Source organism: Lasiosphaeria miniovina, assembly GCF_030549165.1.
Source record: "Lasiosphaeria miniovina strain SMH2392-1A chromosome Unknown B0T26scaffold_1, whole genome shotgun sequence".
NCBI lineage: Eukaryota > Fungi > Ascomycota > Sordariomycetes > Sordariales > Lasiosphaeriaceae > Lasiosphaeria > Lasiosphaeria miniovina.
This window is the reverse complement of record NW_026848220.1, coordinates 6,536,380-6,562,023: the sequence shown is the minus strand read 5'-3', so window position 1 is coordinate 6,562,023 and position 25,644 is coordinate 6,536,380. Positions and strand designations below refer to the sequence as shown.

At 55.0% G+C, this 25,644-nt stretch overlaps 8 protein-coding genes across 8 annotated transcripts; 3 read left to right on the top strand and 5 right to left on the bottom strand.

Annotated features, from left to right (window-relative positions):
* Positions 1–647: 647 nt before the first annotated feature.
* B0T26DRAFT_671082 (serine-threonine protein kinase 19-domain-containing protein) lies at positions 648–1,901 on the bottom strand (the record flags this gene model as incomplete). The annotated part of the gene is made up of 1 exon (XM_060439277.1): positions 648–1,901. One exon carries the CDS (start codon positions 1,899–1,901, stop codon positions 648–650), a length of 1,254 nt encoding a protein of 417 aa, XP_060303727.1.
* Positions 1,902–2,533: 632 nt separating this feature from the next.
* Positions 2,534–6,090, bottom strand: B0T26DRAFT_631661 (sulfate transporter family-domain-containing protein; the record flags this gene model as incomplete). Its single annotated transcript, XM_060436378.1, has 5 exons — positions 2,534–4,164; positions 4,231–4,777; positions 4,831–4,973; positions 5,028–5,780; positions 5,853–6,090. The coding sequence occupies 5 exons, from the start codon at positions 6,088–6,090 to the stop codon at positions 2,534–2,536; spliced, it is 3,312 nt and encodes a 1,103-aa protein (XP_060303726.1).
* Positions 6,091–7,826: 1,736 nt separating this feature from the next.
* B0T26DRAFT_737356 (uncharacterized protein) lies at positions 7,827–8,602 on the bottom strand (the record flags this gene model as incomplete). The annotated part of the gene is made up of 3 exons (XM_060443434.1): positions 7,827–7,920; positions 7,991–8,517; positions 8,570–8,602. The coding sequence occupies 3 exons, from the start codon at positions 8,600–8,602 to the stop codon at positions 7,827–7,829; spliced, it is 654 nt and encodes a 217-aa protein (XP_060303725.1).
* Positions 8,603–9,740: 1,138 nt separating this feature from the next.
* B0T26DRAFT_845345 (putative heat shock protein) lies at positions 9,741–12,522 on the top strand. The gene is made up of 2 exons (XM_060447588.1): positions 9,741–11,571; positions 11,629–12,522. The coding sequence occupies exons 1-2, from the start codon at positions 9,916–9,918 to the stop codon at positions 12,382–12,384; spliced, it is 2,412 nt and encodes an 803-aa protein (XP_060303724.1). The 5' UTR covers positions 9,741–9,915; the 3' UTR covers positions 12,385–12,522.
* Positions 12,523–13,630: 1,108 nt separating this feature from the next.
* B0T26DRAFT_632077 (ADP-ribosylation factor family-domain-containing protein) lies at positions 13,631–14,380 on the bottom strand (the record flags this gene model as incomplete). Its single annotated transcript, XM_060436416.1, has 4 exons — positions 13,631–13,720; positions 13,779–13,844; positions 13,937–14,181; positions 14,236–14,380. 4 exons carry the CDS (start codon positions 14,378–14,380, stop codon positions 13,631–13,633), a joined length of 546 nt encoding a protein of 181 aa, XP_060303723.1.
* Positions 14,381–15,300: 920 nt separating this feature from the next.
* On the top strand, positions 15,301–16,671 carry B0T26DRAFT_689812 (emp24/gp25L/p24 family/GOLD-domain-containing protein). Its single transcript, XM_060441057.1, has 3 exons — positions 15,301–15,755; positions 15,891–16,286; positions 16,375–16,671. The coding sequence occupies exons 1-3, from the start codon at positions 15,558–15,560 to the stop codon at positions 16,390–16,392; spliced, it is 612 nt and encodes a 203-aa protein (XP_060303722.1). The 5' UTR covers positions 15,301–15,557; the 3' UTR covers positions 16,393–16,671.
* Positions 16,672–17,281: 610 nt separating this feature from the next.
* Positions 17,282–19,927, bottom strand: B0T26DRAFT_631480 (uncharacterized protein; the record flags this gene model as incomplete). Its single annotated transcript, XM_060436350.1, has 1 exon — positions 17,282–19,927. One exon carries the CDS (start codon positions 19,925–19,927, stop codon positions 17,282–17,284), a length of 2,646 nt encoding a protein of 881 aa, XP_060303721.1.
* Positions 19,928–23,148: 3,221 nt separating this feature from the next.
* On the top strand, positions 23,149–24,091 carry B0T26DRAFT_746699 (uncharacterized protein; the record flags this gene model as incomplete). Its single annotated transcript, XM_060444730.1, has 2 exons — positions 23,149–23,929; positions 24,000–24,091. 2 exons carry the CDS (start codon positions 23,149–23,151, stop codon positions 24,089–24,091), a joined length of 873 nt encoding a protein of 290 aa, XP_060303720.1.
* Positions 24,092–25,644: the final 1,553 nt, after the last annotated feature.

Sequence of the window (25,644 nt, the reverse complement as noted above, 5' to 3'; positions counted from 1 at the left end):
ACATGAATCCCGAACAGTGCGCTCCTTCGAGTTTCCCTGTGAGCCCTGTCCCTGAGCAGAAGTGAAGCAGAGAGAGGACTCGGCATATATGCGCTTCTGCACTGCTGCAATCCCGCCGTCGGGATTTTCCGCGGCAAGCTTCATCGGCGTTTGCTTTTCATGTCTCCTTGCTCCACGCATCGTAATTGCCTCTCTCCCTCCCCCCCTTTCCCCCTTGGGGGGTGTAGCGTGCGCATACCGTCATTAAATCCTGCTACCCGCCTCAGCTTCTCACCTTGTGCGTATACGTGTGTGTGTATGTCGTGTGTGATATTGCAGATGGGCGCGTCCGAGAGCCCGGGAATATTCAAATACCTAGCCGACTGACTGACCGACCGACTGGCCGACCGACTAACCGACCGACACACCTAAACCCGGAAAGGGAAAACCCCGACTTGGATGGGAAAAGCGAAGAGCGACCGCGGTATGCCTGCACATTTCTGCCGGCCGAATTTGATGCATCGCGATGAATGCCTCTAGCTTGTGGCGTTAGCGTGTCTAGCTCTCGCGTGTCTCGGCATCAGCCAAAGGACCCGGGTCCCGGCTAGGTTTCGTCTGGGTCTACCAACTCTCCCCTCTAAATCGTGGAGGGAGATTGCAGGCTCTTTTCAGACCAAGCGCACGCCACGGCCGACGCTCCTTGTGTCAAAGACCTCGACCAGCCCGGTGCCCACAGCCTCGTGCAAAACCCACTCGAACGCGAGGCCGTCGAACTGGCGCCATTTCTTTGTGCGGCCGGGCAGGATGCCGGCGAACTCGCCGCGGGCCTTCTTAGCGGCGGCGGCCTCTTTGTCGCCCGCGATGCCACCGTCCCACTTCTCGCGGAGGTCCCGCTCAGGCATCTCGCGATACCGCGTCTTCTGTAGCAGCTCGGCGAGGTGTGCGAGTGCAGCGGCGACGAGCTTGAGGAGCGCTCCGCATCCCGGGACGGCCACATTGAGCGCCGCACCCGCCGCTGCTCCCGACGATGACGGGCCGGCCATGCACCGGGCGCCCGTCCCGCCGGCAGCATGCAGGACGCCGTCGCCGCCGACAGCCGCCATCGACCCGGCAGCAGCGCGCGCGACCGTCTCGACACTGATCATGGTGTAGCGCTCGTCGGGACGGGCGTAGACGCCTGTCTGCGCGGCGCCGAGCTGGGCCGTAAGGAATCCGGCGCGGACGAGCTGGTCGACCTGAGCCGCCGACAGCCCCGCCGCCTCCGGGCCGCGAAGCGTCAGCGCGGCGGGGTTCTCGGCGAGCCACGAGACGAAAGCCGCGCGGGTCTGCGGGTCCACGGCGGCAGAGCCTCGAACCAGGGCCTCGAGGTCGCCAGCCAGCATGACCAGCTCGCCGATGGCGCCGCGGGTGGGGACGACGACGCGGCGCGCGACGCTAGCGCGGACGAGACGGGCGAGCTCGCGCTCGGCGGCCGCGGGGCTACTGCCGGTGGCACGCAGCGCGGCGATGTGCGCCGCCGAGACCACGGGCGGAAGCGCTGCGCGGAACTGCAGGACGGCGGCGATGCGAGTCGAGTTCATGCCGGCGGCGCGGTCGGGGACGGGGTCGAACATGCGCGCGCGGATGGAGCGGTGCGTGTGGGTTATGTCGTTGCTGGGGCCGGCGGCGGACGGGGGAAGAAGTGCGCGGATGGGGCCGGTGTTGTCGAGTCTCTCCTGTACATCGTAATGACCGCCATAGTTGCGCCCGTGGTCGTCGTCGTCATCGTCATGTTTGAGCAAGTTGCTCTTTTTGCTGCCGGGCTTTGTGCGCGGCAGTGACGACGTCCATGCTGATGCCGAGGACGACGAACGTGACTTGCTTGACGAAGATGCTTTCTTTTTGGTGACGCGCGAGACTCCGAGTATTGAGTGCAGGCTCATAATGCACCAAGCAGTATCTCGGCAAGCCGTGATGGGATGGAAGATGGAGATGCAGGTTGCCCGAGTCGAGTTGGTGGTGCGGGCACCCGTCCAACGCCCTCGATGTTCCAGGTTGGTTGATCCCCTGCAACTCTATTTCATTAGCCCGGTGCGCGGGCCAGAAGCGCCTCGGTCAGCCCTGCCGTCCCCCACAACGCCACCCATCCGCTGTAGCGATCGATACTCATGTCAGCCAAGGACGTCGTCAGTTTGACAAGGGAACCTGGGTTGTTAACTGTCTATGGCCAATGCTTACTTGCAGAATTTCCTTTGGTCTTATAATGGTTAAACCTAGGTGTTATTACCTCGGCCTTCCTCGACCAGACGGGAACAAGCAAAGCGTTGAATATGGTATTAGCTCGCTCATGAACGTGGCGCTGTGCTCAAGTCTCTATGACGTACTCCTTACAATGCCCTTCCTTCCATATACCTAAATGGATGCTTTTCCGTGCCTACTTGGACTTATTGCCCAGGTACCTGCTCCGTACACCCACCCTATCCAACCGGGCTCCTACCAGAACATCCATATCGCAGTGTACCAGGCGGCCACCATGCTCGCCCTCGCCAGGTTCCCCAGGTGCATAAACCCTTCCTCATCCAGCCATCGTCAACGTATAAGACGTAATTACGCTCAGCCGCTCGCTTGTCAACTTCAGCGAGATGCGAAGCAGCTCCTGCGCCGCCGCAGGCTCCTCCTTTTGCATTTTCTCCCAGTTCTCCCTGTCCAGCTGCCACACGACACAGTCCCTTTCCGCGACGCATTTGGCCGTTCTGTTCGTCTCCGAGAAAAATGGCAGCTCGCCGCACGTTGTGCCGGCCACAATGCTCTCAAATAGCCACCCCTGCGGGAGGTCGTATTCGGCACGAAGGATGCCCGACTCCAGCAGGTAAAAACCCTCGGCAGGTTCGCCACGCCGAAACAAGACCGTGCCGGCAACATACTCGCTATGTGAAAAGTATTTGACAGATCGAAACCAAAAATCCTCGTTCTTGTCGCTCACGTCTCGGAAAATCTGCAGCATGAGCCTCAGAGGCTCCTTAAAGCTTTGCCAGCGCGTAACCTGCTTCCCTTCCATTTGGCCCAGTGACTTGCGTGCCGCCTCGTGGAGGTGGGCACGCCGAGGCGAAGACCCGAGCAGGTCGATTGTCTGGTTGGGCTGGACCTGGCCAGGTACGTCCAAGTAACTTGTCGGCGCCGAATGTAGCTTGCGTATTGTTTCCTGGTTGGCATAGAGTGTTTTTAGGAGCTCGTTCTCGCAGTATTCCAGTGCCGAGTTAAGTTCTGGCAGGAGCTTGACCTCGATTCCATCCTCGCCGAGCCCAACAGCCCTCAGACTGCTGCCAAGGGAGCACTGAGCATTGACGCCGCTCAGCACAAGCTCGATGCCCTTGCTGTCGAGCAGGCGGCTAATCGTGTTGAAAACTTCGCCAGCCGAGTAGTCCAACCCAGTGACCTGCCAGAGGTCAAGGATCAGATACTTGATCGGGCTTCTGCTAAACTCTTCTTCGGCAATCAGGGCTCTGATCTTATCCTCCACACTGACAATTGTCCCAAAGAACAAGTAACCGGCTAGTTTGATGATGTTGATCTGCCTGCCGACCTGCCGGAGATAGTGCTGTTGTGTCGGGTTCCTTCTCACAGTCGAGCCTACTGCTTCACCGGAATAGGTCGCTCGAACTGCCGACACTCTTGATGTCTGGAATATCAGCGAGATAAATGCGAGGAGAATGCCGACACCAATCCCAACGACAAAGTCGTAGATGCCCATAATAAGAACAATGGCGACAACGGTAAGGTATTCGAGCAACTTCAGCTTCTTTCTCGGATGCCAAATCGCTTCGAGCAGCAACTCGAACCCGAGGTCAAAAATCAAGACACCAACCATCATGACGGGAATGAACCCAATCATCGATGGGCCCACCACCATGAAGATGCTGGTGAAGAAGGCCAGCTCCACACCAGCCAACCGAGTATTACCGCCCGATCGCATAAAGAAGAGAGAATTGGCGTAAACCAGGTAGTTCTGGATGCTACCGGCAAGTCCTGATAAAATGTTTGAGTATCCGTGTAGCTTTAGCTCGTGGTCGAGGTCCGCATGGTCCTCGCCGGTATTAAGAGCCAAGGCCGGGACGTTTATAGGCACATGCAGGATCCCGAAGAAGGTCAGAGCAAGCATCGCCGGGATGCATTGTGCTATGGCTGTCCACTCGATGAGATGAAATTCTGGAGGCAGATTAGCTTGGGCCAAGATGAAATCCCCCCCCCCCCCCCGAAGTGAGAAACACATACTGTATAGTGTGTAGAAATACCACCAAGGCTCCCCAGCGGGAGGCCCTTCGAATATCCAGCCATTGTTCCGCAGTGCGTCCGTATTTAACGAATCGAAAGCAACCACGAAAAAGTAAAAGATGGCGGGGATGACCATGATAAATAATGGAAGGAAGAATTTAGAAGTAAATCTCATCTGGCCGTAAAATAGGATGACGGCCAGTGTGAGAGGTATTATCCACAGCGGAACCGTGTCTGGTTGGATGAGTCGGTTGAGGGTGTCGAGATCGTAGTTGAAGCTCCCGTCCATTCGCGCCGTCACCTCGAAGCCCGTGGCAACGAGAAACCAGCCAACACCGCCGATACAGCCGATTAGAATGTGGCGAGGAATAAATCCCACGAGGTAGCCAAATTTAAAGTGGCCCATCAAGAAGAAGACGGTGCCAGTGAGCATCGAGCTCAATGCATATGAAGTTATTGTAGTGGTGATAACCGCCTCAGGCTTGTCTTCTCCGACCAAGTCGGTAATGGTAGCAGCCATACTGTGGAAAAATGGTACTACCTCAATCTAGCGGGCATGAGAGACTCTCCAGTATCAAAGGGGCGCATGTCAAGACTTACCAGTTCAGAGCCAACACCTCCCTTGAATATGCTCCCAGCCGAGAACGTTAACTGCGAGATGATGGTGCTGACATAGAATATCGAGATTCCGGCAGACCCCAAGCTCGCAAAGATAGGGCTCCCCAAGGGAAAGAGGATCATGCCTTGAGATCAGAGTGTCAGCACACGGGAAGCAATATTAGAACCATGGCACTCACCATATGATAGGGCATCCAGAATGTTGAGGAGGAGCCCAACTATAACAGCAGGGAGACATTCAACGGGGGCAAGGACCATATTCCGCCAGAGGGCCGGCCTATCCCAGCTTTTCGGGTCTCCAACTGTCCGGAAGAGGCCGGCCAAGCGGGCTCCCGCGCCGGCCACCCATCGTTCGGTGGATCGCCTTTTCTGGCTTTCGAGGTCCGGTTCCCGTCCCGCACCGTTGCCGGTGCCATAGCTGTGCCGACTTTCCCTAGATCTGGCAGTGATCAACGGCGAAGCGTCGGTGGCGTCGTCGGCTGTGTCTCGGTACGCCGGCCAAGGTCTGTCTTCAAAGGATGTGACCCGACTGACTGTCTCGTAATCATCGTCGCTGTCGTCAACAACAACACTGTCCTCGTGAACCTGGTCCTCCTTTGGGGCCGCTAGATACCTCTCGTCAGGCGGCGACCTCCTGAGCATTGTTGTGAGCATCGAGGGGCCTCCGATGGCCAACTCCTCGTGGGTAGTATCCGGCGAAGGGGGCTCTGACTCTTCGTGTATTGTTTCAGACGAAATTGCCGCGCTTGCCCCGGCCTCGTCCTCGTCGGGAGGCGGCAAGAGCGGGCTGTCCTGCCGGGCTACTGAAGACTGGGAACGTGCCTGGAGAAAGGACGGGCTACGGCCGGTCTTCTTGACAGACAGGAAGTAGTTCGCTAGCTCTGCCGTGTCTTCGCGCACGGATAGGGCAGACTGTACGCTATCGACAGGAGCTAGCCGTCGGAGGTTGTCAGCGTAACAGCTCTCAGCCCAACCCAACAAGGAAGAGTGAGGAAAGAACTAACCTAAGTGCTCCCGTACAGATCCGTGGATAAAAGATCTTATGGGGCCACGGTGGCTCGTGGAACCCAGGGAGGATGAGAGAAGCTTCCCATCGTTGCTGGTGCTCTGGGCAGACGGCGGAGGGGTGAAGGGGCTGAAAGGGGGGTTGGAGGCCGGGGTGTCTTCTTGGGTATCCTGAGAACGAATGGACGAAGGCCGGCCTCTCCTCAGCGAGGAGAACCCGAAAATGGGGGACGACATGGTATGGTACGACGCAAGAAGCACGAAGAGCACTTCACGATATGATCTCAGGTCGGCCCAATCAACGAGGGTCGCATCACGGCTCCACTGCCAGAGAGCGAGACATACAAGACGGGTAGGGAGATATGCCTGCCGAGGAGGGGAGGGGGAGGGGAAGGGGAAGGGGAAGGGGAGAGAGAGCGAGCGAAAGACGCGACACCAGCAGACAGACAGAAAACAAAATGCTCTTCCTTCTGGCTGAGCGACGACGGAGAGCTTCGGATCAGAAAATGACAGAAGAAGAGCTGAGAACCCCGTAGCATCCGAGCTAGGATGTACTTTGTAGCGCACTGGCTGAGGAGAAAGAAAGAAAAAAAAACCAAAAAACCCCCCCCCCCCCCCCGAAAAAAACGGCAAGGCGGCGTGGAGACACCTTGAATTCGCAGCTGTGCTTCCAGCCTAGTTCCCTTTCTGCGTTGCTCTTTTTTCTTCTTAGTGCAGGCAACCTTCTCTTCTGTTGACCCACCCAAGTTGGCGCTTCAAGACAGGGATAATTAGTAAAGTGTATTTATTTGCGGCGCGGAGAGCTTTCCTGTCGCAACGTGTTGGAGATGAGAGGCTCGTAGTTCTCACTCACCTGAACGTGGTCGGTTTCAAGCTAGACGTCGAGCTGCCTGCCCACTTGCAAAGCCGGCTTGCGACTAACAAGGCCTGGACTCGTCGTTGGTGGGGGGAAGGCGTCATTCAAGTTACCTTGCATGATGCAATGGGCAGACTGACACCGTTGCACGCCACTCAACCACCGGCACAGTGTGAATTGTGTTTTCAGGAACGGTCCAACCCCTCAACTCGCAAAGCCCGATACTTTACCCCCTCTAAGTCTAGCCGTCCATCACTCTTGCTATCTCAGGCTTAACTTATAGTCAGTTATAGTCTATAATAATAACGCAGTGAATGAAGCTGCAGGTATACACACTGAGCTCAGTAGAATAGTTACCTACCTAAGTCGGGTTTACAAGTCCAACGTCTCGAAGATAGGTACAAAGTACTGAACGGTGCATAAAACTTGGTCTTAATCTCTCCCCGCATGCACAGTGTTCACACTGTGGAAATCCGCCCCTTGATCTGAAAAATTTAGTGGCCATGTGAACCAGCCGCAGGCCAATTCCCCCGCCTCAGGACGGGACCGTTGAATTTTGAAGGCACGAAATACCCTATGTTCCTGCCCGCGTGGCACTATGTTTCGTCGCCTTATGTTCCCCGTCTTGCATGCTCTTCCCGCATGCAGCAGACTTCCAACGGCAAGCTCAGAAATTTTCGCGGACCTCTGACCTCTTGGACCCTGTTCATGCAATTGCTCCTTTGTCCCCCCTCTGGTGCAATACATGCTTCCCCAGCCCGTCCCCAGACCTTGACTTGATTCTCAAAGCTCGCGATATTGGCTCCACTCTTAGGACCTCAACCCAGCAACACACCTTTTGCCGTCATTGTGGTGCAAAGTTTCGTCAACTGTCTTTCGGATACTGCACCCCCAGGGAGCTTCTGGGGTACCGAATTCTTGCTTCTGGTGGCCGTCCCGAGTCCATCTCGTCTTCAGCCTTGTCCAGTCTTGGGTGGACCAAACCTAGCCTGCGAGAAGGATCGGATAATGGAGGATACAAAGTTATAGTATACGTTAGTGCGTTGCTTGAACAATAAACTCGCGCCTGCTGCGGCACCGAGCTGCAGTGAAACGCAAATTGGGAGCTGGAGTAGCTTCAGCCGAGTTTTTGCAGGTATCCCTGAGCAATCAGGCGTTCTACATCGCCCTGCCGGACATAAAATTGGCTGTTTTTGGTCAAATTGATGGCTCTGTGTATTGGCACGGTTAGTTCTGGATATGCAGACCGGATCAGGTGGCCGCCTCCGAGGGGGAGCCTACCCATATTCGGTTTGGATCTCCCCCGCATCTTTCAGGACGCGAACATCGATGAACAAATCCCTGGGCGGGTCGAGGCTGCCGGTCAAGTCAATGTCGGTCCACTGGCCCTTGTATGCAGCCAGGAGGTCTCCGTATTGCCGAACGTAGTCCTCCTCTTGGGGGCTGAGGCTGCTGCTCTGCCTATCATTCGCGGCGGCTGGCACGCTATTTGCTGCCGCTCCTGCTTGCTGCTGCCCGGCGAGATCGACGACGTCGGAACCGCTCCAGACCAGCTCCTCCAGCTTGTCGGCGCGAGTGCGGTGGTACGCGAGGAGGCAGCGCTTGTTTCTCCGCATCGAGAGGTGGTTGACCAGTAGAGTGCATGCCGTGGCTTGTTCTGCAGCCGGATCAAACGAGCCTTGGAAGGGTTCGAGCATGCTCGCCACGTCTCTATCAAGATCCCGCACCTCTCGCGTCACGGCACGGACAAGCTCCGTCTGATATGCTGGCAGCTGTGCCAGGTTCTGAGCCCTTTTGGCATGTTGGACCTTGAAGAAATGTGAGCCGAGGCCAGCACAGCAATAAGGCGCGAATACGAACCAGCTTGTTGCCCAGATCCCCGTACATCGGCATGGCTAACTTTGGGGTGGCTTCCTGCCTCGTGCTGCTATAGAGGTGGTGGTGGTGGTGTGACTGGGAGCAACTGAAGTGACATTCGAGGATGTTGACGCGACTGGGTTTCGCGATGCTGAGTTAAAGGGCCAAGTCTCGGGCGCCGCTAAATAAATGCAGCGGAAGCCCTGTAAAGCAGCCGATTGGACGATCCACTCTCTATTTGCTTCCCCACTTGCAACCTCTTTCATCTCATGCCTTTCTGAATTTTGCAGTTTGGCATCCTGCATACGGAGTCCAGCAAATCTAGTATTACAATTATCTAAAAGATTCGGGGCGATCCATTCGAGGTCACGCAAATCGGGGTACCCATTTGGAGAGATCCCGAAAGCTCAATGCCCCTTGCTAAGTATTAAACTCAATGGCAACGAACCCTACATCGGATACAGAGCGTCACCTGAGTTGCTGCCGGCTGAAAAAAGATTGAAGAGCTCTTCGAGTTGTACTTCATATTTATAATTCTCAGTGGTGATCTAAGTTTTATACCTACCTGATCTAACTTTTGTTCTTCTAGCGATGGCCATCTTCAACTGAGACTGCAACAGTCCCAACTTTGGATACCATTCGCATGAAGCTGATTCCCTGCAGACTTCATGATAGGTTATGACGGGGTTGGGCAAGTCAAACAAACACCTAGCAACGAGTCAGCAAGAGGCTCGGCAACAAACCATAAATTAATGTGAATTGTGGAAGAAGTCAGAGGCGCATTGAATGCTGGGTTTCGTCGTCATCTGCAGTTCTTGACGCTGCTTGGTAACACGGACCAATAAAGATCATCATGAAGGGGAGAGAATAAAGGACAAGTGAGTAAACATACCGGGATGGATTTGTCGATGCACAACTGGCTACTAGTTAATACACTACTCTGATCGCATCCCCAGAAATCTTTCGAGAGAACAATCCGTTTTAAAAAAAAAAGGGGGATCTTGCTATCCAGTGCTGATCCCCATCAAATTGTTTGCAATGGTTTAGCAGGAAAGGATCAAGCGGGAAAAAAGTCGAGATTTTATAATTTTGTGTGCACGGACCAGCTGTCAACGACCTCGGGTTCGATAAGATAAAGCTCCCTCATCAAGCTTCAACGTGTGCGCTGTGCAGGCGCTATCCCGCAGTGGGGCGCTCTCTAGAACGTGCGAGATGTTTCGATCTGTCATCGCCAGACTGCCCATGGCGCTCTGACGCCTGCGAAGGTTTAAATACCTACCTGGTAGTTAAACAAGAAATGCAAACCAAATTTGCATGCAACCGAAACACGCCTTGAACGTTTCCCTGAAATGCAGTCAAGAATCCAGCTCGTGTCGCCAACGGCCTCACGGTGCATCGCCACTGCGTCGAGAGGCGCATTGTCCCAACCACGAAGACTACCTAGGCCATTTACCGCAGCGATACCGCGGACAGCTGCCCTCGGCAACCCGTTTCGCCTGCTGCCCGTGGTAATATCCCGAACATATGCCAATGCCAGACCGCACCCGCCCGGCGGCACCCACCGCATGAACCTCGGAGCCGAGGAAGAGAAACCTGCGCTCGAGCAATATGGAGTCGACCTGACGGCGAGGGCGAGGGAAGGCAAGCTCGATCCCGTAATCGGCCGGTCCGCCGAGATCCAGCGCACCATACAAATCCTATCGCGCAGGACAAAGAACAACCCGGTGCTCATAGGGAGTGCCGGCGTGGGAAAGACGGCCATTCTAGAAGGGCTGGCCCTCGAGATCGTGCGCGGGGCTGTACCAGAGAGCATCAAAAACAAGAGAGTAATCGCGCTAGACCTGGGATCCCTTATTGCTGGCGCCAAGTTCAGGGGCGACTTTGAGGAGCGCTTGAAGAAGGTCCTCACCGAGGTTCAAAAGGCGCACGGCGAGGTTATTCTATTCATCGATGAGCTCCACACACTGCTTGGGCTGGGGAAGGCCGAAGGGTCAATCGATGCGTCGAACCTTTTGAAGCCCGCTCTCTCAAGAGGCGAGCTACAGTGCTGCGGCGCTACCACTCTAGCCGAGTACCGCCTTATCGAGAAGGACGTCGCTCTGGCCCGTCGATTCCAGCCCATCCTGGTCAGCGAGCCGACTGTCACGGACACCATCAGCATCCTCCGGGGGATCAAGGACAAATACGAGGTACACCACGGCGTCCGCATCACCGATGGCGCCCTGGTGGCTGCTGCTACCTACTCGAACCGCTATATTACCGACCGTTTCCTGCCCGACAAGGCCATCGACTTGATGGACGAGGCTGCCAGCTCGCTACGGCTTCAGCAGGAGAGCAAGCCAGAGGACATCACCCGGCTTGACCAGAAGATTATGACGATCCAGATTGAACTTGAAAGTCTGCGAAAAGAAAAGGACGTCGCAAGCCAGGAGCGGCGAAAGAAACTCGAGAGCGATCTGAACAAATACCAAACCGAGGTCAACGGTCTAACTGAACGGTGGGAGAAGGAGAAGGCCGAGATTGATGCCATCAAGCAGACGCAGGCGGAGCTTGACAAGGCCCGCATTGAATTGGAACTGGCTCAAAGAGAAGGCAGCTTTGGCAAGGCGTCCGAGCTGAGATTTGGTGTCATTCCGACCTTGGAAGCGAAGTTGCCCAAGGAAGGAGAGAAGGGAGGAGCCGATGACACCCTTCTCCACGACTCAGTCACCGCGGATGACATTGCGAATGTTGTCTCTAGGATCACCGGCATCCCTGTTTCTAGGCTTACGAGCGGTCACACGGAGAGGTTGATTCGCATGGAAGAAATCCTGCGAGATTCTGTCCGGGGACAGGACGAGGCTCTCAAAGCCGTTGCCGACGCCGTGAGAATGCAGAGGGCAGGCTTGAGCGGCGAGAACCGGCCATTGGCGTCGTTCTTCTTCCTCGGTCCCACTGGTGTTGGAAAGACGGAGCTCTGCAAGAAGCTCGCCGGCTTCTTGTTCTCGGCTGAGTCGGCTGTTGTGGTAAGTCTCTGAACCAACTACCCATACATTCAAGCTACCTGCTGACACGCGGTACAGCGCTTTGACATGAGCGAGTTTCAAGAGAAGCACACCATCTCGCGCCTCATAGGTGCTCCGTCCGGCTACGTCGGCTATGAAGACGCCGGGCAGCTGACGGAGGCGGTACGGCGGAAGCCATATGCGGTACTCCTATTTGACGAATTCGAGAAGGCGCATCGCGACATCTCGGCTCTGCTGCTGCAAGTCTTGGACGAAGGCTATCTCACCGACGCACAGGGCCACAAGGTCGACTTCAAAAATACCATCATCGTGCTGACATCGAATCTCGGGGCTGATATCCTCGTTGGGGCTAATCACCTGCACCCGTACAAGGAGACACCGGATGGCGACATCCACCCAGACGTGAGGAAGGCTGTGATGGACGTTGTGGCCTCGCAGTATCCTCCAGAGTTCCTGAATCGGATAGACTCTTTCATCGTCTTCAAGCGGCTGGCTCTCGATGCCCTTCGGGACATTGTCGACATCCGTCTCAAGGAGCTCCAGGAGCGCCTGAACGACCGCCGCATTACTCTCGACGTGCCTGACCACGTCCGCCAGTGGCTTGCCGAGCGAGGCTACGACCCCAAGTTTGGCGCCCGCCCACTGAACCGCCTTATCACGACCGAGATCGGCAACGGCCTAGCTGACCAGATTATCCGCGGGCAGATCAAGTCGGGCGATTTGGCTGTTGTAGAAATCAAGGACGACAACACTGGTCTGACAGTCCATGCGCGGCCATCCAGCACCGACCCTGGCAGCGAGCCAGAGAAGTGAGCTGAGTAAGGCGAAACCCCTATGTTTTTTGTATAACATGTGCATGTATATAATAACTGTAATGATCACCACTACCCTGCGGGCTGTAAAATACAACAGAGCCACTCAATAATATAAACTCGAGTTTTTCCTCATAGCATACCGTGATAATGAGCCCGGCTTCTCAGTCTAACGTACTGTATGTTTCCCGACCTTACTGCCTGCTCTACCCTCTCCCATCTCTTCTTCTATCTCTCTCTAGGACACTTCCGCTCCCATGAGTTACAGACTCTACAGTGTCAATCCAGAAGTCTTGTCACCAGCCTCGCTGTCCGTCTTCTAGTCCTGTCCGCAGCAACCGCAGCTCCGACGCAGGGCAACCAAGACAACAAGGAAACCAAGCAAACAAAGGAAAACCCCCGGGATTGTTCTATTCAGGCCTAAAAGACATAAAACCAAAGGGAAAGGGACAAACGAAGCCCATCACAGCATCCAATCAAAGCCGACCCATGCTCCGTTCGGTGAACAAAGAAAGCCGGCACACACGTAAATGCTCCCATCACCGTGGGAAACCAAACCAGACACCCGCCGAGTGAGAACAAGAGAAGAACAAGAGAGATGGGTAACAACAGGGCAGTTACTGCACTATGACCTTGTCCAAAATGGTGAAAATTAATTAGAGATAGGGTGGTCTGGAGAAAACCGGCTACAAACTAAAACAACTGGGGTTGAGACGGAAGGAGACAACTCGAGTAGAGCCCAAAAACAAACAGGAAGAGAACACGACAGGAAACAGCGCAGGACCTAGTATGGGTAATTAGGCAATCCTGTGTTATAACCGTTGGTGCTATCGCCATCTTCTGCAGCGTCTCCTATTCTCCTCTCCGTCTTCGTCTTGTCAACCGAGGCCCTCAAAATGTTCTTCCTCCGCTCCGCTCCATTCTCCTCTCCTCCCCTCTCAGCACAAGACAAGCGGAAAACAATGGGGGGAAGCCAGTGGATAACCCGATCTCTCCTGATAATGTATCAAATTGTACAAGATTCCAACCCAGTGCGCCCCTGTCTTTACCGAAAAGTGACCAAAGTTTAAGAAGAGTGCCGGCCAAGCGTCTCTCCTTTTCATCGCGCGCGGCACCCACAATGAAGGCGCCACTAAAATGTGATGTTCATGGACCAGTCGATTGCCTAAGGGATATCATTTTACAAAGAGCAATCGAACCATGCTTAACCGAAGGGGAGACCGTTCTACCAGGACTCAAGGGGCGCTTTACGACGAAGGCTTGCCGACAGTGTTAGAGAGCCATTCAAGACCCTCATAGAGACCATCACCAGATGTGGCACAGGTGGATTGGATGAACTATACGCCATGTCAGCGAAAACTGTACCAGAGTCGATAGGCTCGCAATAAAACATACCCAAGCGCGTTGTCGCAGGCTAGTAAGGCCGAGCTTGTCTGTGACCTCGGCGGGGCTCATAGCATTCTAGGAGCGAAGGTGTCAGCGGGTCCCAGGCATATATGCAGGACTGGCGTCTTTTTCTTTTGCTGACGGAGCGGGGAGCGGGGCCGTCTTACGGGCAGATCTTGCTTGTTGGCAAAGACCAGGAGGGCGGCATCCCGGAGTTCGTCCTCGTTGAGCATGCGCTGCAGCTCCTCTCGTGCCTCGACCACACGGTCGCGATCATTGCTGTCGACAACGAAAATGATACCCTGCGTGTTCTGGAAATAATGTCTCCACAGAGGCCGGATCTTGTCCTGTCCACCAACATCCCACACGGTGAACTGGATTTGCTTGTACTCGACCGTCTCGACGTTGAAGCCTTTTGGCGCTAGTGTTAGTGATCGGTCTGGTTCGCAGTTAAGGTGCAGCGTACCGATAGTAGGGATAGTCGTGACGACTTCACCCAGCTTGAGCTTGTAGAGAATAGTGGTCTTTCCGGCAGCATCGAGACCAACCATCAGGATTCTCATCTCCTTCTTGTTCCACAAGTCCTGCAGTTTACTGAGGAGCATACCCATCTTGGCGGTATTTGTGAGGGGCGACTGGGGAGATTATTGACTAAGAGGTTGCTAACTGTCAAAGAGACGTGTAAGTACGATGAGCTATTGGCGTTTAGATGCGATGCAACGAGACGAGCCGGCTAGCGACGGGTTCCTTAAGTGGCGGCCCCCGAGGTGAGGACAGATATGTGGAGTGCGTGATAGTGCGTGATGTGTCTTGTGGAGTGTGATGGACGGACAGATAGACTTCAGCCCAGTCCAGGCAGCCTTTGGGGGGTCAAGGGGGGATTAGAGTCAAAGGGACCAGCGGGCAGCGGCGTGACGAATGAAGGGACGGGTTGGGAAAATAGTAGCGGCCTCCGTTCTGGGGCTCGCGAACAGAGCAGAGAGCGCAGAGCGCACAAGGACCGGGAAGTGCTGAGAGTGAAAGCCTTGCGCTCCACGAGCCGATGTCGCCGGCGGATCAAGGGCGGTTTGGAGAGAAGGCACAGTCACTTACTCGGTATTCGGGGTTATCCTCGAGTACGGATGACGATGCTGATGCACTTTACCGTCGTGATTGGGGATGGGTGTTGGGCTATGATGGCGGTGTGGAAGGAAAGTCTTCGTCGGGCGAGCAGTTTAGATTTTGGGAAAGTTGTTCTTGGGGGGCAGAACAAGGCCAGGTCAACTGCTGGAGGTACGAGGGTACAGTCCATACAGTGTACCTAGCCCGTTCCAGGCAGTCAATGAGCGGGGGCCGTGCCCGCTACCTCCAGATAACCTTATCTCCCAGCCCCTTTCCGCCCGCACTTCGCCGCTCGCTGGCGGGCTGGCTGATGGACCGCTTGTACCTCCAAAGTACCCAGCAGGCGCTGGCTGCCTGGAACAACTTTGAACCGGGCCATTCGACAGGTCTCTCCTGCCTGCAAGTTTGTCTTCTGTTTTTTTTGGCGTACTATGTAAGGCGGCAGAGCCGTCTAGGAGGTTTGATAGGCCAGCACGAACGGCCTTGACCGAAAGCACACGCCAAACCCGCCAATCCACTCCGTCAAATCGCCAAGGTGTCCTGAGGCCCCGGCCCAGAAAGGAGCTTGCATCGCGACACATCGGATTCGGAACCCGCAAGACGCAGGCAGTCGCAGTGGCAGCCCAGCAACCGAGCGACCAAACCCTCGTTTAAGCCCACATATAAACACACACGACGATAATCGCCATGTTCTTACTCACGGCGGCCAGGCTGCTGCTCTCAGCCAGCCTGTTGGGCGCTGCAGCTGCACACAACATCCAGCTCCCTGCACATGGCCGCGAGTGCTTCCACGAGACGCTGCATCGCGAGGACAAGATGACGGTGACCTTCCAGGTTGGCGACCGCGAATTTGGGAGCGCTGGAAATCTGGACATTGACTTCTGGGTATATCGCCCGTCCCTTCGCCTCGCCTGCCTACTAGTATCTTAGGCAGAGGCAGAGACGGAGATCATGTCATCATATGTCGAATCGAAGCTAACAGCAGACCGCCGCCCGGCCCCGCCCCGCGCCGCCACACAGATCACCAATCCGGCCGGCGAGTACGAGGCCTTTGAAAAGTCGACATCCAACGGCGACTTCTCGTTCGAGGCCAAGCACGACGGCAAGTACCTCTACTGCTTCGGCAACGAGCACTGGGGCGCGTCGTCCAAGGAGGTGTCGTTCAACGTGCACGGCATCGTGCACGTGTCGGCCGAGGACCTACCCCAGGACCCTCTCGAGGCCGAGGTGCGCAAGCTCTCGGAGCTACTCGAGATGGTCAAGGACGAGCAGGGCTACATTGTCCTGCGCGAGCGCACCCACCGCAACACCGCCGAGAGCACCAACAGCCGCGTCAAGTGGTGGAACCTGTTTGTCATTGGCGTCGTCATTGGCGAGAGCGTCTTCCAGGTGTGGTGGCTGCGGAGGTTTTTCGAGGTACGTTTCTCTCCACGAAGAGGGAGACTGAGATGAGACCCGATGCCGAATGTCTGCCCTCTGCAAGTACTAACAGCTCGATATACAGGTCAAGCGAGTTGTCTGAATCACGCGCATGAACACGCTGTTTTGTTCCTGTCCTGTCTTTACGTTGTCTGCACTAATCTCTCTGCATAAAGTAAGGAGAGGTATCTATACATCTATCTATCCATGTCCGGCGCTTGGTTTTGGGGGCTCGATGCGAAAAGGAACATGGCAAGCCCTGTGTTTTCAAGGGCTTTACGTATATTTTATTTTAGACGTAGCAGACTCGCGCACATTTTCATGTAACTGTAGCGATATGTATTATCGAGCAAGGCCTTTGACCGTCCTTTTGTTTATCCAAGTAACTGTGCTGGGGGTTGCGACCTTACAGCTGCTGTTGCCCCAAGTGTCACGCAACAGGTATCTGTTTTGTCTGCCGGCGTAACGGCACACCGTAACATTAACCCCAAGACCACCGCGCAGGCACCTCGGTGCTGTTCAGAATATTGCAGATAATATCATTGTGTTGGAGAAAGTGATCCATCTCCCTGGCGAGTTGGAGTCACTGAGACCAATGGAGCTGACCCTTGACCAGATATACCTATATGTAGTACTCATCGCCCATCACTAATAGGTATACATAAGTACAAGTAGATAATCACTAGGGTCGAGAGATTGCTTCAAACATGAGCGAGCATCCAAAATAAAAGATAGCGATAAAAGATAAAATGAGCTCGGGATTCCCTCGCAAGCATGTTAAAAACAAACCCATCAGCCATGTATATCCACTTGCCCAACGCCCACACCCCGAAACCCCTTCTCCTAGCCATGAAAATCCCAATAGAACACCAGCAAACCCGCACTCATGCGCGTTACACATATCTATGGTACGGACAGTCCCATGTCATCAAATTCGTACAGAGACGAAAGACGGCTGAAAAAACAAGCACACCCCAAAAGAAACATCAGACTTAGGCCGAAGGATCTGAGGGAGCCTCTGGCGCGTACTCCTTTTGCTCTTCGACGGGGAGGTCAATGTCCTTGACAGGGTGCAGCAGGACGGGTGGCAGACACATGCGGCCCTCGCCGCCGGACATGGTGCCGACAGACGTGTCATTCATGCTGGGGTCGACGTCGAGCTCAAAGGCCTCACCACCGTCATTGTTGACGCGCAGGCCGAGCCAGCGGCGGTACAGGTTGCCCGAGAAGCCGGCGTTGTAGAACCAAGTGAGCCCCATCAAATTGTGCTCGCGGGCGCCATATACGGAGGTGCGGGCGCCGCCCGACGCGCCGTTGCGCCCGCCGTTGAGAACGCGCGCCATGTACTCGGTGGGCCACTCGCGGTCGACGAAAATGGGGTGCGGCGCGAAGACAGCCTTGTAGCCGTGGTGCAGCGCCACCGTGGCGGGCCACATCTCGGGGAAGGCGTGGTGCTTGCGGAAGGCTGTCTCGCGGTGCATCGTCATGAGCAGAGCGCGCGACATGCGGGAGGCCGTGATGATCTGCGCCCGCCGTGGCGGCTTGCCCTTGCCATCCGACTCGTTGAAGCCCGTAATGTCATCAGCTAGCTTCCACGTTGTTCCTTGCGGGTCAAAGATTGGGTTTAGAGTAATTAGGTCGGCCTCCTCACCCACTCCCCATGTGTACTTGTCACGCTCATAAACCGTCGGCGGCACCGTGTCGTTCTCGGGTTCGAACCAGTCTCCCTGGTCGGCTGCGCGCATCGGGCCCCAGACGCTCTCTTCGCCGCGCGGAACCTGATGCGGGTCCTTGGCGGCGCCCTTGATGCTGGGCACCTTTTCCCAAATGTTTTCGGGGCTGGTCGTGCCCTGCTCTGTCTGCACGCGGGCCATCTGCTTGAAATCTTCCCAGCTGCCGTGGACGTAGGGCATGTAAAAGCGTGCGTTACGCTCCCACAAGCCCTTCCTGGGCTGCTCCTTGGCCCACCCCTCCATCTTGGTCAACAGGTCGTAGTAGTGGCCAGTGTAGCGGATGTCCATCTCCCATTGCCAGAAGTAATCATACTCGGGGTGGTTAGAGGCAAAATGCTGCATCGCCATCTGCAGTCCGCGGTAGGACCCGTGCACCGGCAGATCTGGACCTCGAATCCATAGGTCGTGGAGCCCCTGGTAGACGGCGAGCATCTGAGTCTCGGACCACAGCGTAGCCATACCCTGGAATTCTTCGGGAATGCTATCCTTGATGCGATTGCGGTACGCCTCGTCATCGGCCCAGACGGGGTGTTTGGCGTCATTTCGCACCTGGACAAGAAGGTGTATGTCGTAGCGACCGCCCGAGGCCAGGGACATCTCGGAAATGAGAGCTCGGAGATTCATAACGTCCTCTTCGCCCCAGGCAAACTCGTCCCAGCATCGGAGAACGATGGCTGTTCTGGACTTATCTCCCTGTGGCTTTTTTGCCGTGTGGTCGGTCTTCAGGGTTGAGGGGGTTTTCTGGTCGGGTGAGGGTGTCCCTTCCGGAGTCTTGGCAGGCTTCCCGCTCTTAACAATCCCGGGTTCGGCTGCATCGCGAGCCTCCAGTTTTGCAACAACGGCAGGCGCGCCAATATAAAAGCCCCTTGGTGGGGCATCGCGGGAGGTCAGTGGCTTATATAGGTCGGCGTTGGCCTTGTAGCACCTGCGTTGCACGTCGGCCCAGTTCACCTTTCGCCAGTCTACTTTCTTGACAGATTCCCAGATATGTTCAGAGCCCTCCTGCTCGCCGTGCTCGCCGACGCCAAGGCCTCCAGTCCGGGCAGAATACCCATAGCCATACGGCCCATACCTCCCGTATCGATCAAAGCAGATGTCTTCGGGCAGGGAGAGCAGCTCGTAGGAGCCCAGGATGTTGTCTGGGAAGCCGGTTGGCCGTCCTTCCAAGTAGCGAATCGGGGGAATTCTGACGGTATTCTTTTCGTCCAGGAAGCATTCATGTATTTCTTTGTTGTTTCCGGGAAGAGTAGAGCCGGGATAGTCGACGAAGGATTTGCTTGCCGGCACGGCCTGGAAAGATGAACGTCTCGGGGCAATCTCTCTCTTGCCCGACTCTTGGCTAGATTTTGTAGCATTGTACGGCACCTCATCCTCAAACCTTGGGTATTGTGGAACGTTCTCGGCAAATGGGACCAGAGTCCTGACACCCCCATAGTATCTGGTGAGGAACTCGAATGACTCCCACGGAGGTGGAGCAATTATTGGCTTCTTGTCTAGCCTGCCCTCAGCTAACCTCTTATTCTCGATCTGGCTCGCCCGGACCAGGGAAAATATGAATATGATCATCGTGGAAACCATGCCGAGACACAGATACCGGATAACCTTATTGGGCAGGCGATAAAGGTATCGTCTCGGCGGTCGTCGTGTCGCCATGGCCGGTTTCTTGGAGAGAATGGGTGCAGAGCTCGAGACGGAAGATGACGTTTGTCTTGAGTCCCGCGAACTGGCAGATGACGGTATAGACGAGTCTGTGCTTTCGCCGTCGTCGGAGTCGTCGTCGGAGTAGTCGACATCCGAATAGCGCTCCTTAGTGGGCAATTGGGTACGCACAGGAGCCCTGTATAGTGGCAGCTTGGAACGTCTCGCGTCCCGCGACCGCAGGATGTTCCTTGATATGAAGCCCATTTTGCACGCCTCTCTAGAAGTCTAGTTGTAAGTGAACGTCACAAGGTTTGGTGCAGAGCCTGGAAGGAGAAAAAGGCTATCACTAGCAAACTCACCAGAATTGGACTATGCTGGTAGGACTCGCGCACGGCGTGCGATTCCGCACTACCGGTGCACTCGTTACTGTAGGTGGCCAAAGAATTATGGCAAGCGCAGAGACTGTGCTGGTCCGAGAAGAAGGTTCGCCGGTTGGTTTGAGAAACGAGCTTTGACGGTGCAGCGAGCGCTGAGACGATCAGGCCGCTTGCGGATGTGTTTGTGACGTCGGGCTCCGCGCCTGGTATTATTCGGCTGATGGCGGTCTCGTCTCGAGAATGCAGAATTAATATGCGCGTTTGTTAGGCCAACATGTGGTCGGGTGTGCTGAAGAAGTCTATTGTACCAAACAATAGCGGGCTAAAGTCAAGCTTCGCACCTGGGAGATTGGCGCTGATTGGCCCATGGACGCCAATTGTAGATATTGACGGGTTGCTCAGCAACCGTTATCTTTTGGACAGGGGCCCCTGATTTGGGGCTTGGCTAGGCTTGTGTGGCGGCTTGTAGCCCCGCTTTGCCTAGAGCCAACCCAGCACCCTGTCGGGACTCTAGTCCATCCCGCTGATCCGTGCCCGAGCTCTCTATTCCATTTGGAAGCAGTAAATCAATCCGACGGTGCCGCGCAGCATCTGAGGATGAAATCAACCCTAAAAATTAAACGGAGTTCGTTCCTCAGGGTCTCATTCCGAGGAATTGCGGGATCTGCCGCAACTCAATTTTGAGACTTCCTGTTTCAGAAACACAAGGGAGCCGTGTTAGTCACTTGGGCTATGAGTTGATGACGTACCTAGTCGGCCTGTAAATGCATCATAAGTTGTTAACCGTCATGCCATCCAGCTGGCTCTCGACTCGAGGTGGACTGGGCGTCAACGGATACTGATCTGGAATAGCTCAAAAACCCCAAGCCTTCCCAGGAAGCAACTGCTTTGGCCTGCAAGGCTGGCTGGGTGGTGTGTCTGTTGACCGTGTTGCTTGGTCCCACGATTGGCCTGGCCCTTGGCGCAATTGAGGCACAGATCCGATGTTGGACCAGTCCATAGGTTCTACCACTTCGAGGCGCAACTGCTCTTCATATGGACCCAACTGCCTATTGTCTACTTCGTGCTAAAGGGCACCACATCTACACTCGGCGCATGACCGACAGCAATCGCCGGGGACCGGGAGGGAGCTTTGGAGCCGTCTAGCTGCATAGTTCCTAACCCTAGAACGAACAATCCGACCCGGCCTGGGTACACTTGGACTGGGGCATGGGGCATCAACACCTTACGGGTTTCCTCTTGAGTCTTTCCCGGAACGGACAGCAGGAAGACCCGACATCGCGTGGCTTTGAAACACTGCAGCGGCGCTAGGCAGGGCCATTGAGAGCCGGCAGCGTGCCATTCGCCAACGGAAGTCGAGGCTGACGTTGACGAATCGAGTGGATTCTGTGATGGAAATTCTGCTTGATCATCTGACCAGTTGCCGACTCTGGCAGCACTCGCGAGACATGACTGAAAGGCAAGTCGAAGAACGCTGACCACATTTGTTGCGGTGAACGAAGCAGTTTGCTTCCCTCTGCTGTGCGTTCCCGACTAAAACCGCTTTGCTTCCGTTGACTGTCTCGGCTGGTAGCGGGGAGTTGGCGAACCAGCGGGCTCGAAATGGATGAGGGCACCTTGTTGGTCGTTGAGACAAACTTTGGCTGGTAGGTACATAGTACAGAACTAACATTAATAACTTGCAGGTTGGTTAGTGCCTTGCTTCCCGTGGGTGTAGACCCCCCTGTCTCCTGTCTTTGGTGGGGGAGGGGTACGAATACAAGCCATTCATCCTGACATCAATCCTGATGGACTTGGAGATGGAAGGCGCGGACAACAACCTGGAAGCTTACATCCTTCAACATGGAAGGTGCCATGCCTTTCTAGGTAGGTGAGCAGGGTATTCACTGGTGGCAGCCAGTGACGATTGACGAACGGGGAAAGAATGCCAACAAGGGTGTCCCGTATACCTGCCCACCTAGACTTGACGGTTGAATGCAATACGCACGACACCACCGAGAATCCGTTTCCTAGGATCACCAACCCACAACTCCAAGATGGGACAATAATCTCATCGGCTGTCATAAGTGGCCGTAGGCCCACCCGCCAACCCGGCTCGAGTACATTATCTTTCTTTATCTCTCATGTCAGGCCAGAGGGCGTCAGAAGATGGTGCATCACGGAAGTCGGCCAGCCCTATCTGTCCACTTTCTTGCCTTCGATTGCGCCCTGTTCAAGGCCAAGGTGGGCCCACGGGTTTCGAGATCACATAGCCGCAGCGGCACTCTGCTCCTAGGGTGCTTCCGATTGCTGCAAGACTAAGCACAGGAACCTAATAGTCAATGCAGAGCTGCAGAACTGGAATGGCGGGGTCTCTTCCGTCAAGTGACAGCTGTTGTACGGGTAGCACCTTTAGGCGTTGCGTGTTGTTGGGCAGGTGGGCCTGTTGAACGCATTATGACTACAGTCCACTGCAGATCTCCTTTCCTACCGACCTACCGACCTACGCCGTACCCGTCCTCGCCCTCGCCCTCGCTCGTGCTTGGCAACCCTCGGGCACCGCCGCCTCTGTGGCAGCAACGTCGATGCCCTCCGTCGTGGCCATGTTGTTGTGGGTCGCCGTGGTCGAACATGAGGTTGCGGTTGGTTTCATGTGCCGTGTATATGCCACCCATTCCAGAACCAGACCTAGAAGCTTCCCGGTTGGGTCACATAAAGCCCACGCCTCGTCTGTTGTCCTACCTTAGCCTCCCGAGTCTGTACCGGTTTGGTTCTCGCTGTGCTCCCCTGGCCCTCTCCTTGCTGCTGCTGCTGCTGCTGCTGCCGTGTGGCCCATGCATACTCGATCACACTGCCCCGACTCCGGCCCTTGGGTGAGCCATCGGGTGTTTACCCTCCCCCAGAGCTCGACTTCTCCGCCCCGTCCCTCTTGGACCTGACAACTCCTGCGCCTCCGCCGTCCGCTTGGATCTCCCATCTCGGACTCACAACAGCCAACCACCACCTCCTCGTCCCGTCAAGACTCCTTATTAAAGTGCCTTCGACACACGTCTTCTCACGCGACCCAGCACCAGCACCACCCCTAAGGCATAGTCACACGGCCTCTGCGTATCCACACCATACGGCACCATGGCGCTTACTGTTACCACCGAGTCCCAGAAGCTCTCGTCTGCCGATGACTCGGACGGGGTTTCTATCAACATGGTCATTCGGCAGGATCCCTTCTCCATCACTCTCGACGCTGCCGCTCTCCTGGCCGTGTCGATTCTTCTCGTCCTCGGCATGCACTTTGTGGACCACTTTGCCTTCGAGGCCATGATCATTCTGGTTCCCGTCATGCTACTGATTCACAACGATTACCTCAACTTTTTGAAGCTGGGGCCGGGAGGTACTCCTTCCACGCCGCGTGGGTATGCGAGACTCACTTTCTACCGCCTCTTCACACTCCGTGACCCCTTTACGCCTCCACCGCGTAATCCGTCCCAGGTACCGTCTGCCGGCATCTTGAGCCAGCGGCCGCTCCTGTACCGACCCGGACCACGCCCCAGTGTCGCAGGCTTGGCCCCCCAGCGTCAGTTGAACCAGCACGGCTCGTTAAAGGCATACAACCGGCTCTGTGCCGCAATAGAATCCCTCTGTGCCCGGCTGCCCCAAAAGTTTGTGACCGCCACATCGTGCCTTGAGAAGCACGGTTTTGCTCTCTTCTCGAGGCACCCCGTAAACGTTTGTGGCAATGGCGAGATATGCCACCTGCATACATCTGACAAGTCTATGCACATGAACCTCCACCCCGACGACATCAAGGAGGTGCTGGAGAAGGGCTGGGGTGAGCGACATCCCCTGGCCTTTGGGAAGAGCTGGATAATGGCTCCCGTCCCAAACACGTTTTGCTTGATCTATGCCCCAAGAGGTGAGTTGCGACTTCTTGTGTGAATGTTTACATAGCTGCCCATTTGCTGAACGCGTGTGTGTCTTTACAGATGAAAGCGATATGCGGATTGTGAACAAGATCATTGAGGCAGCCATCTGGTATACCACTGCAGAGCAAGTCGAGGTCCAGCTGGAGGCTTGAACTCGGACTGGCATCCGTGACTTAAGCTGTCAGAATGGGAGCCAACACGAAGCTCGGCGTGGACGACAACTCAGATGAACGTTTGCTTTAGCCTGAAGCCGGTCATATGGGTAGAAATGGGAAAAGACCAATGCGGATTGATGCGATTTGGGAATGCGGCGCACACGCGAGACTGTTCGATACCACATGTTGCGTTGCTATTACCTCTGGGCGATGACCTGTAGTTCATCAAAAATTGAGTGAGTTTTTGTTCGGATCTCATGGGTGAGTGTTGTTTCCCTTGGCTAGCGCCTCAGTTGCTCTCTGGGTTATGAAGAAAATAATAAAACCCGTCACATTTACTCCTCTCTGTGTGGTGCCTGTTGTCACGCACTCTCCCGGATCGTGACTAGCGATTTAGGCAGTAGACTGTCGAACATGGCAGCATGAATAACGTCGCAATTCAAAATGACCTGCGAACAACATTTCTGTGCCGTTTAGGTAAGCACCTATCTAAGGTAGATATAGTCTTCAGCCTCCGGCCTCTAACATAGCCCGACAGAGTTCTCTCTCTTCGTCAGCTGGCTTCATTATCTGTACAGTCTGCTCTGCCAACGCAACAAAATGTTCTAGTGACGTGCGTGATCAGCGCGTATATGCATTGCGAGACCTGTTGACAATACTCGAACACCAGTGTACTCCGTATAGAATACGCATCTAGTGTCCAGCCGTGGCACAGCTGCAGAGTTTTTGTGTGGATGGAGAGTTAGCTTACTGCGAGTTTGCGTCTATGTGTGTACACGTATACGTTGGTAGGGATATCACTGCCATCTCGGTTCTCACTTCTCTATTGTTCAGGGTATGTAGGTCCCAATGTGTATGACAGGTTGGTGGTTTGTGCGCGGTGAAGTTAAAAGGCGGTAAAGAAGGCCACCTCGGTCAAGGTCAACGCCCCTGACATTAGCTGCCTTGACTGTCTAGATAGTCAGTTAGTTGCCTATATTTATTCAATTGCTTGTTACTGTTTTAGGACTCTCACGGTTTCTAGCCACATGACATATATGATTATATGTGGCACACACAATCACCAATCACCAAGCCTTCGAGCTTAACCCAAGTCGATCAGAGCAGGTGGCATCTGTATTACGCACCTTCAGTTTCCTCTTGTATTTTCTTAGACACGTTGTGCCAGTAGCCACAGAAACACCCCCATAACCTCTTTACATGGAATAGCGTCAAGGAGGGAATACACCCTATAACCATTTAGTGCTTGCAAGAACGAGTATTCGTACATTAATTGCATCGACCCGTAGCATAATTTCGCACATTTTGTACTACGAACTCAAAAAAAGGAGACAGAAACAGTGTTTACAAAAAAAAGTTTGTTTACAGAGCAAATGTATATATATGCATGATCAACCGTTGCGCTCTTCTCCCCGCTTCCCTAGCCCCTTTCAAACCCCCAAAGGACGAAAGGGGATAGAAACACTTGTTTTTCACGGCTCGAGTTCTCCTTAATCCTTTCTTCTCTTCTACTCCGCCGCCGGGGTTCACAGCCGAATGTCGGTGAGTTG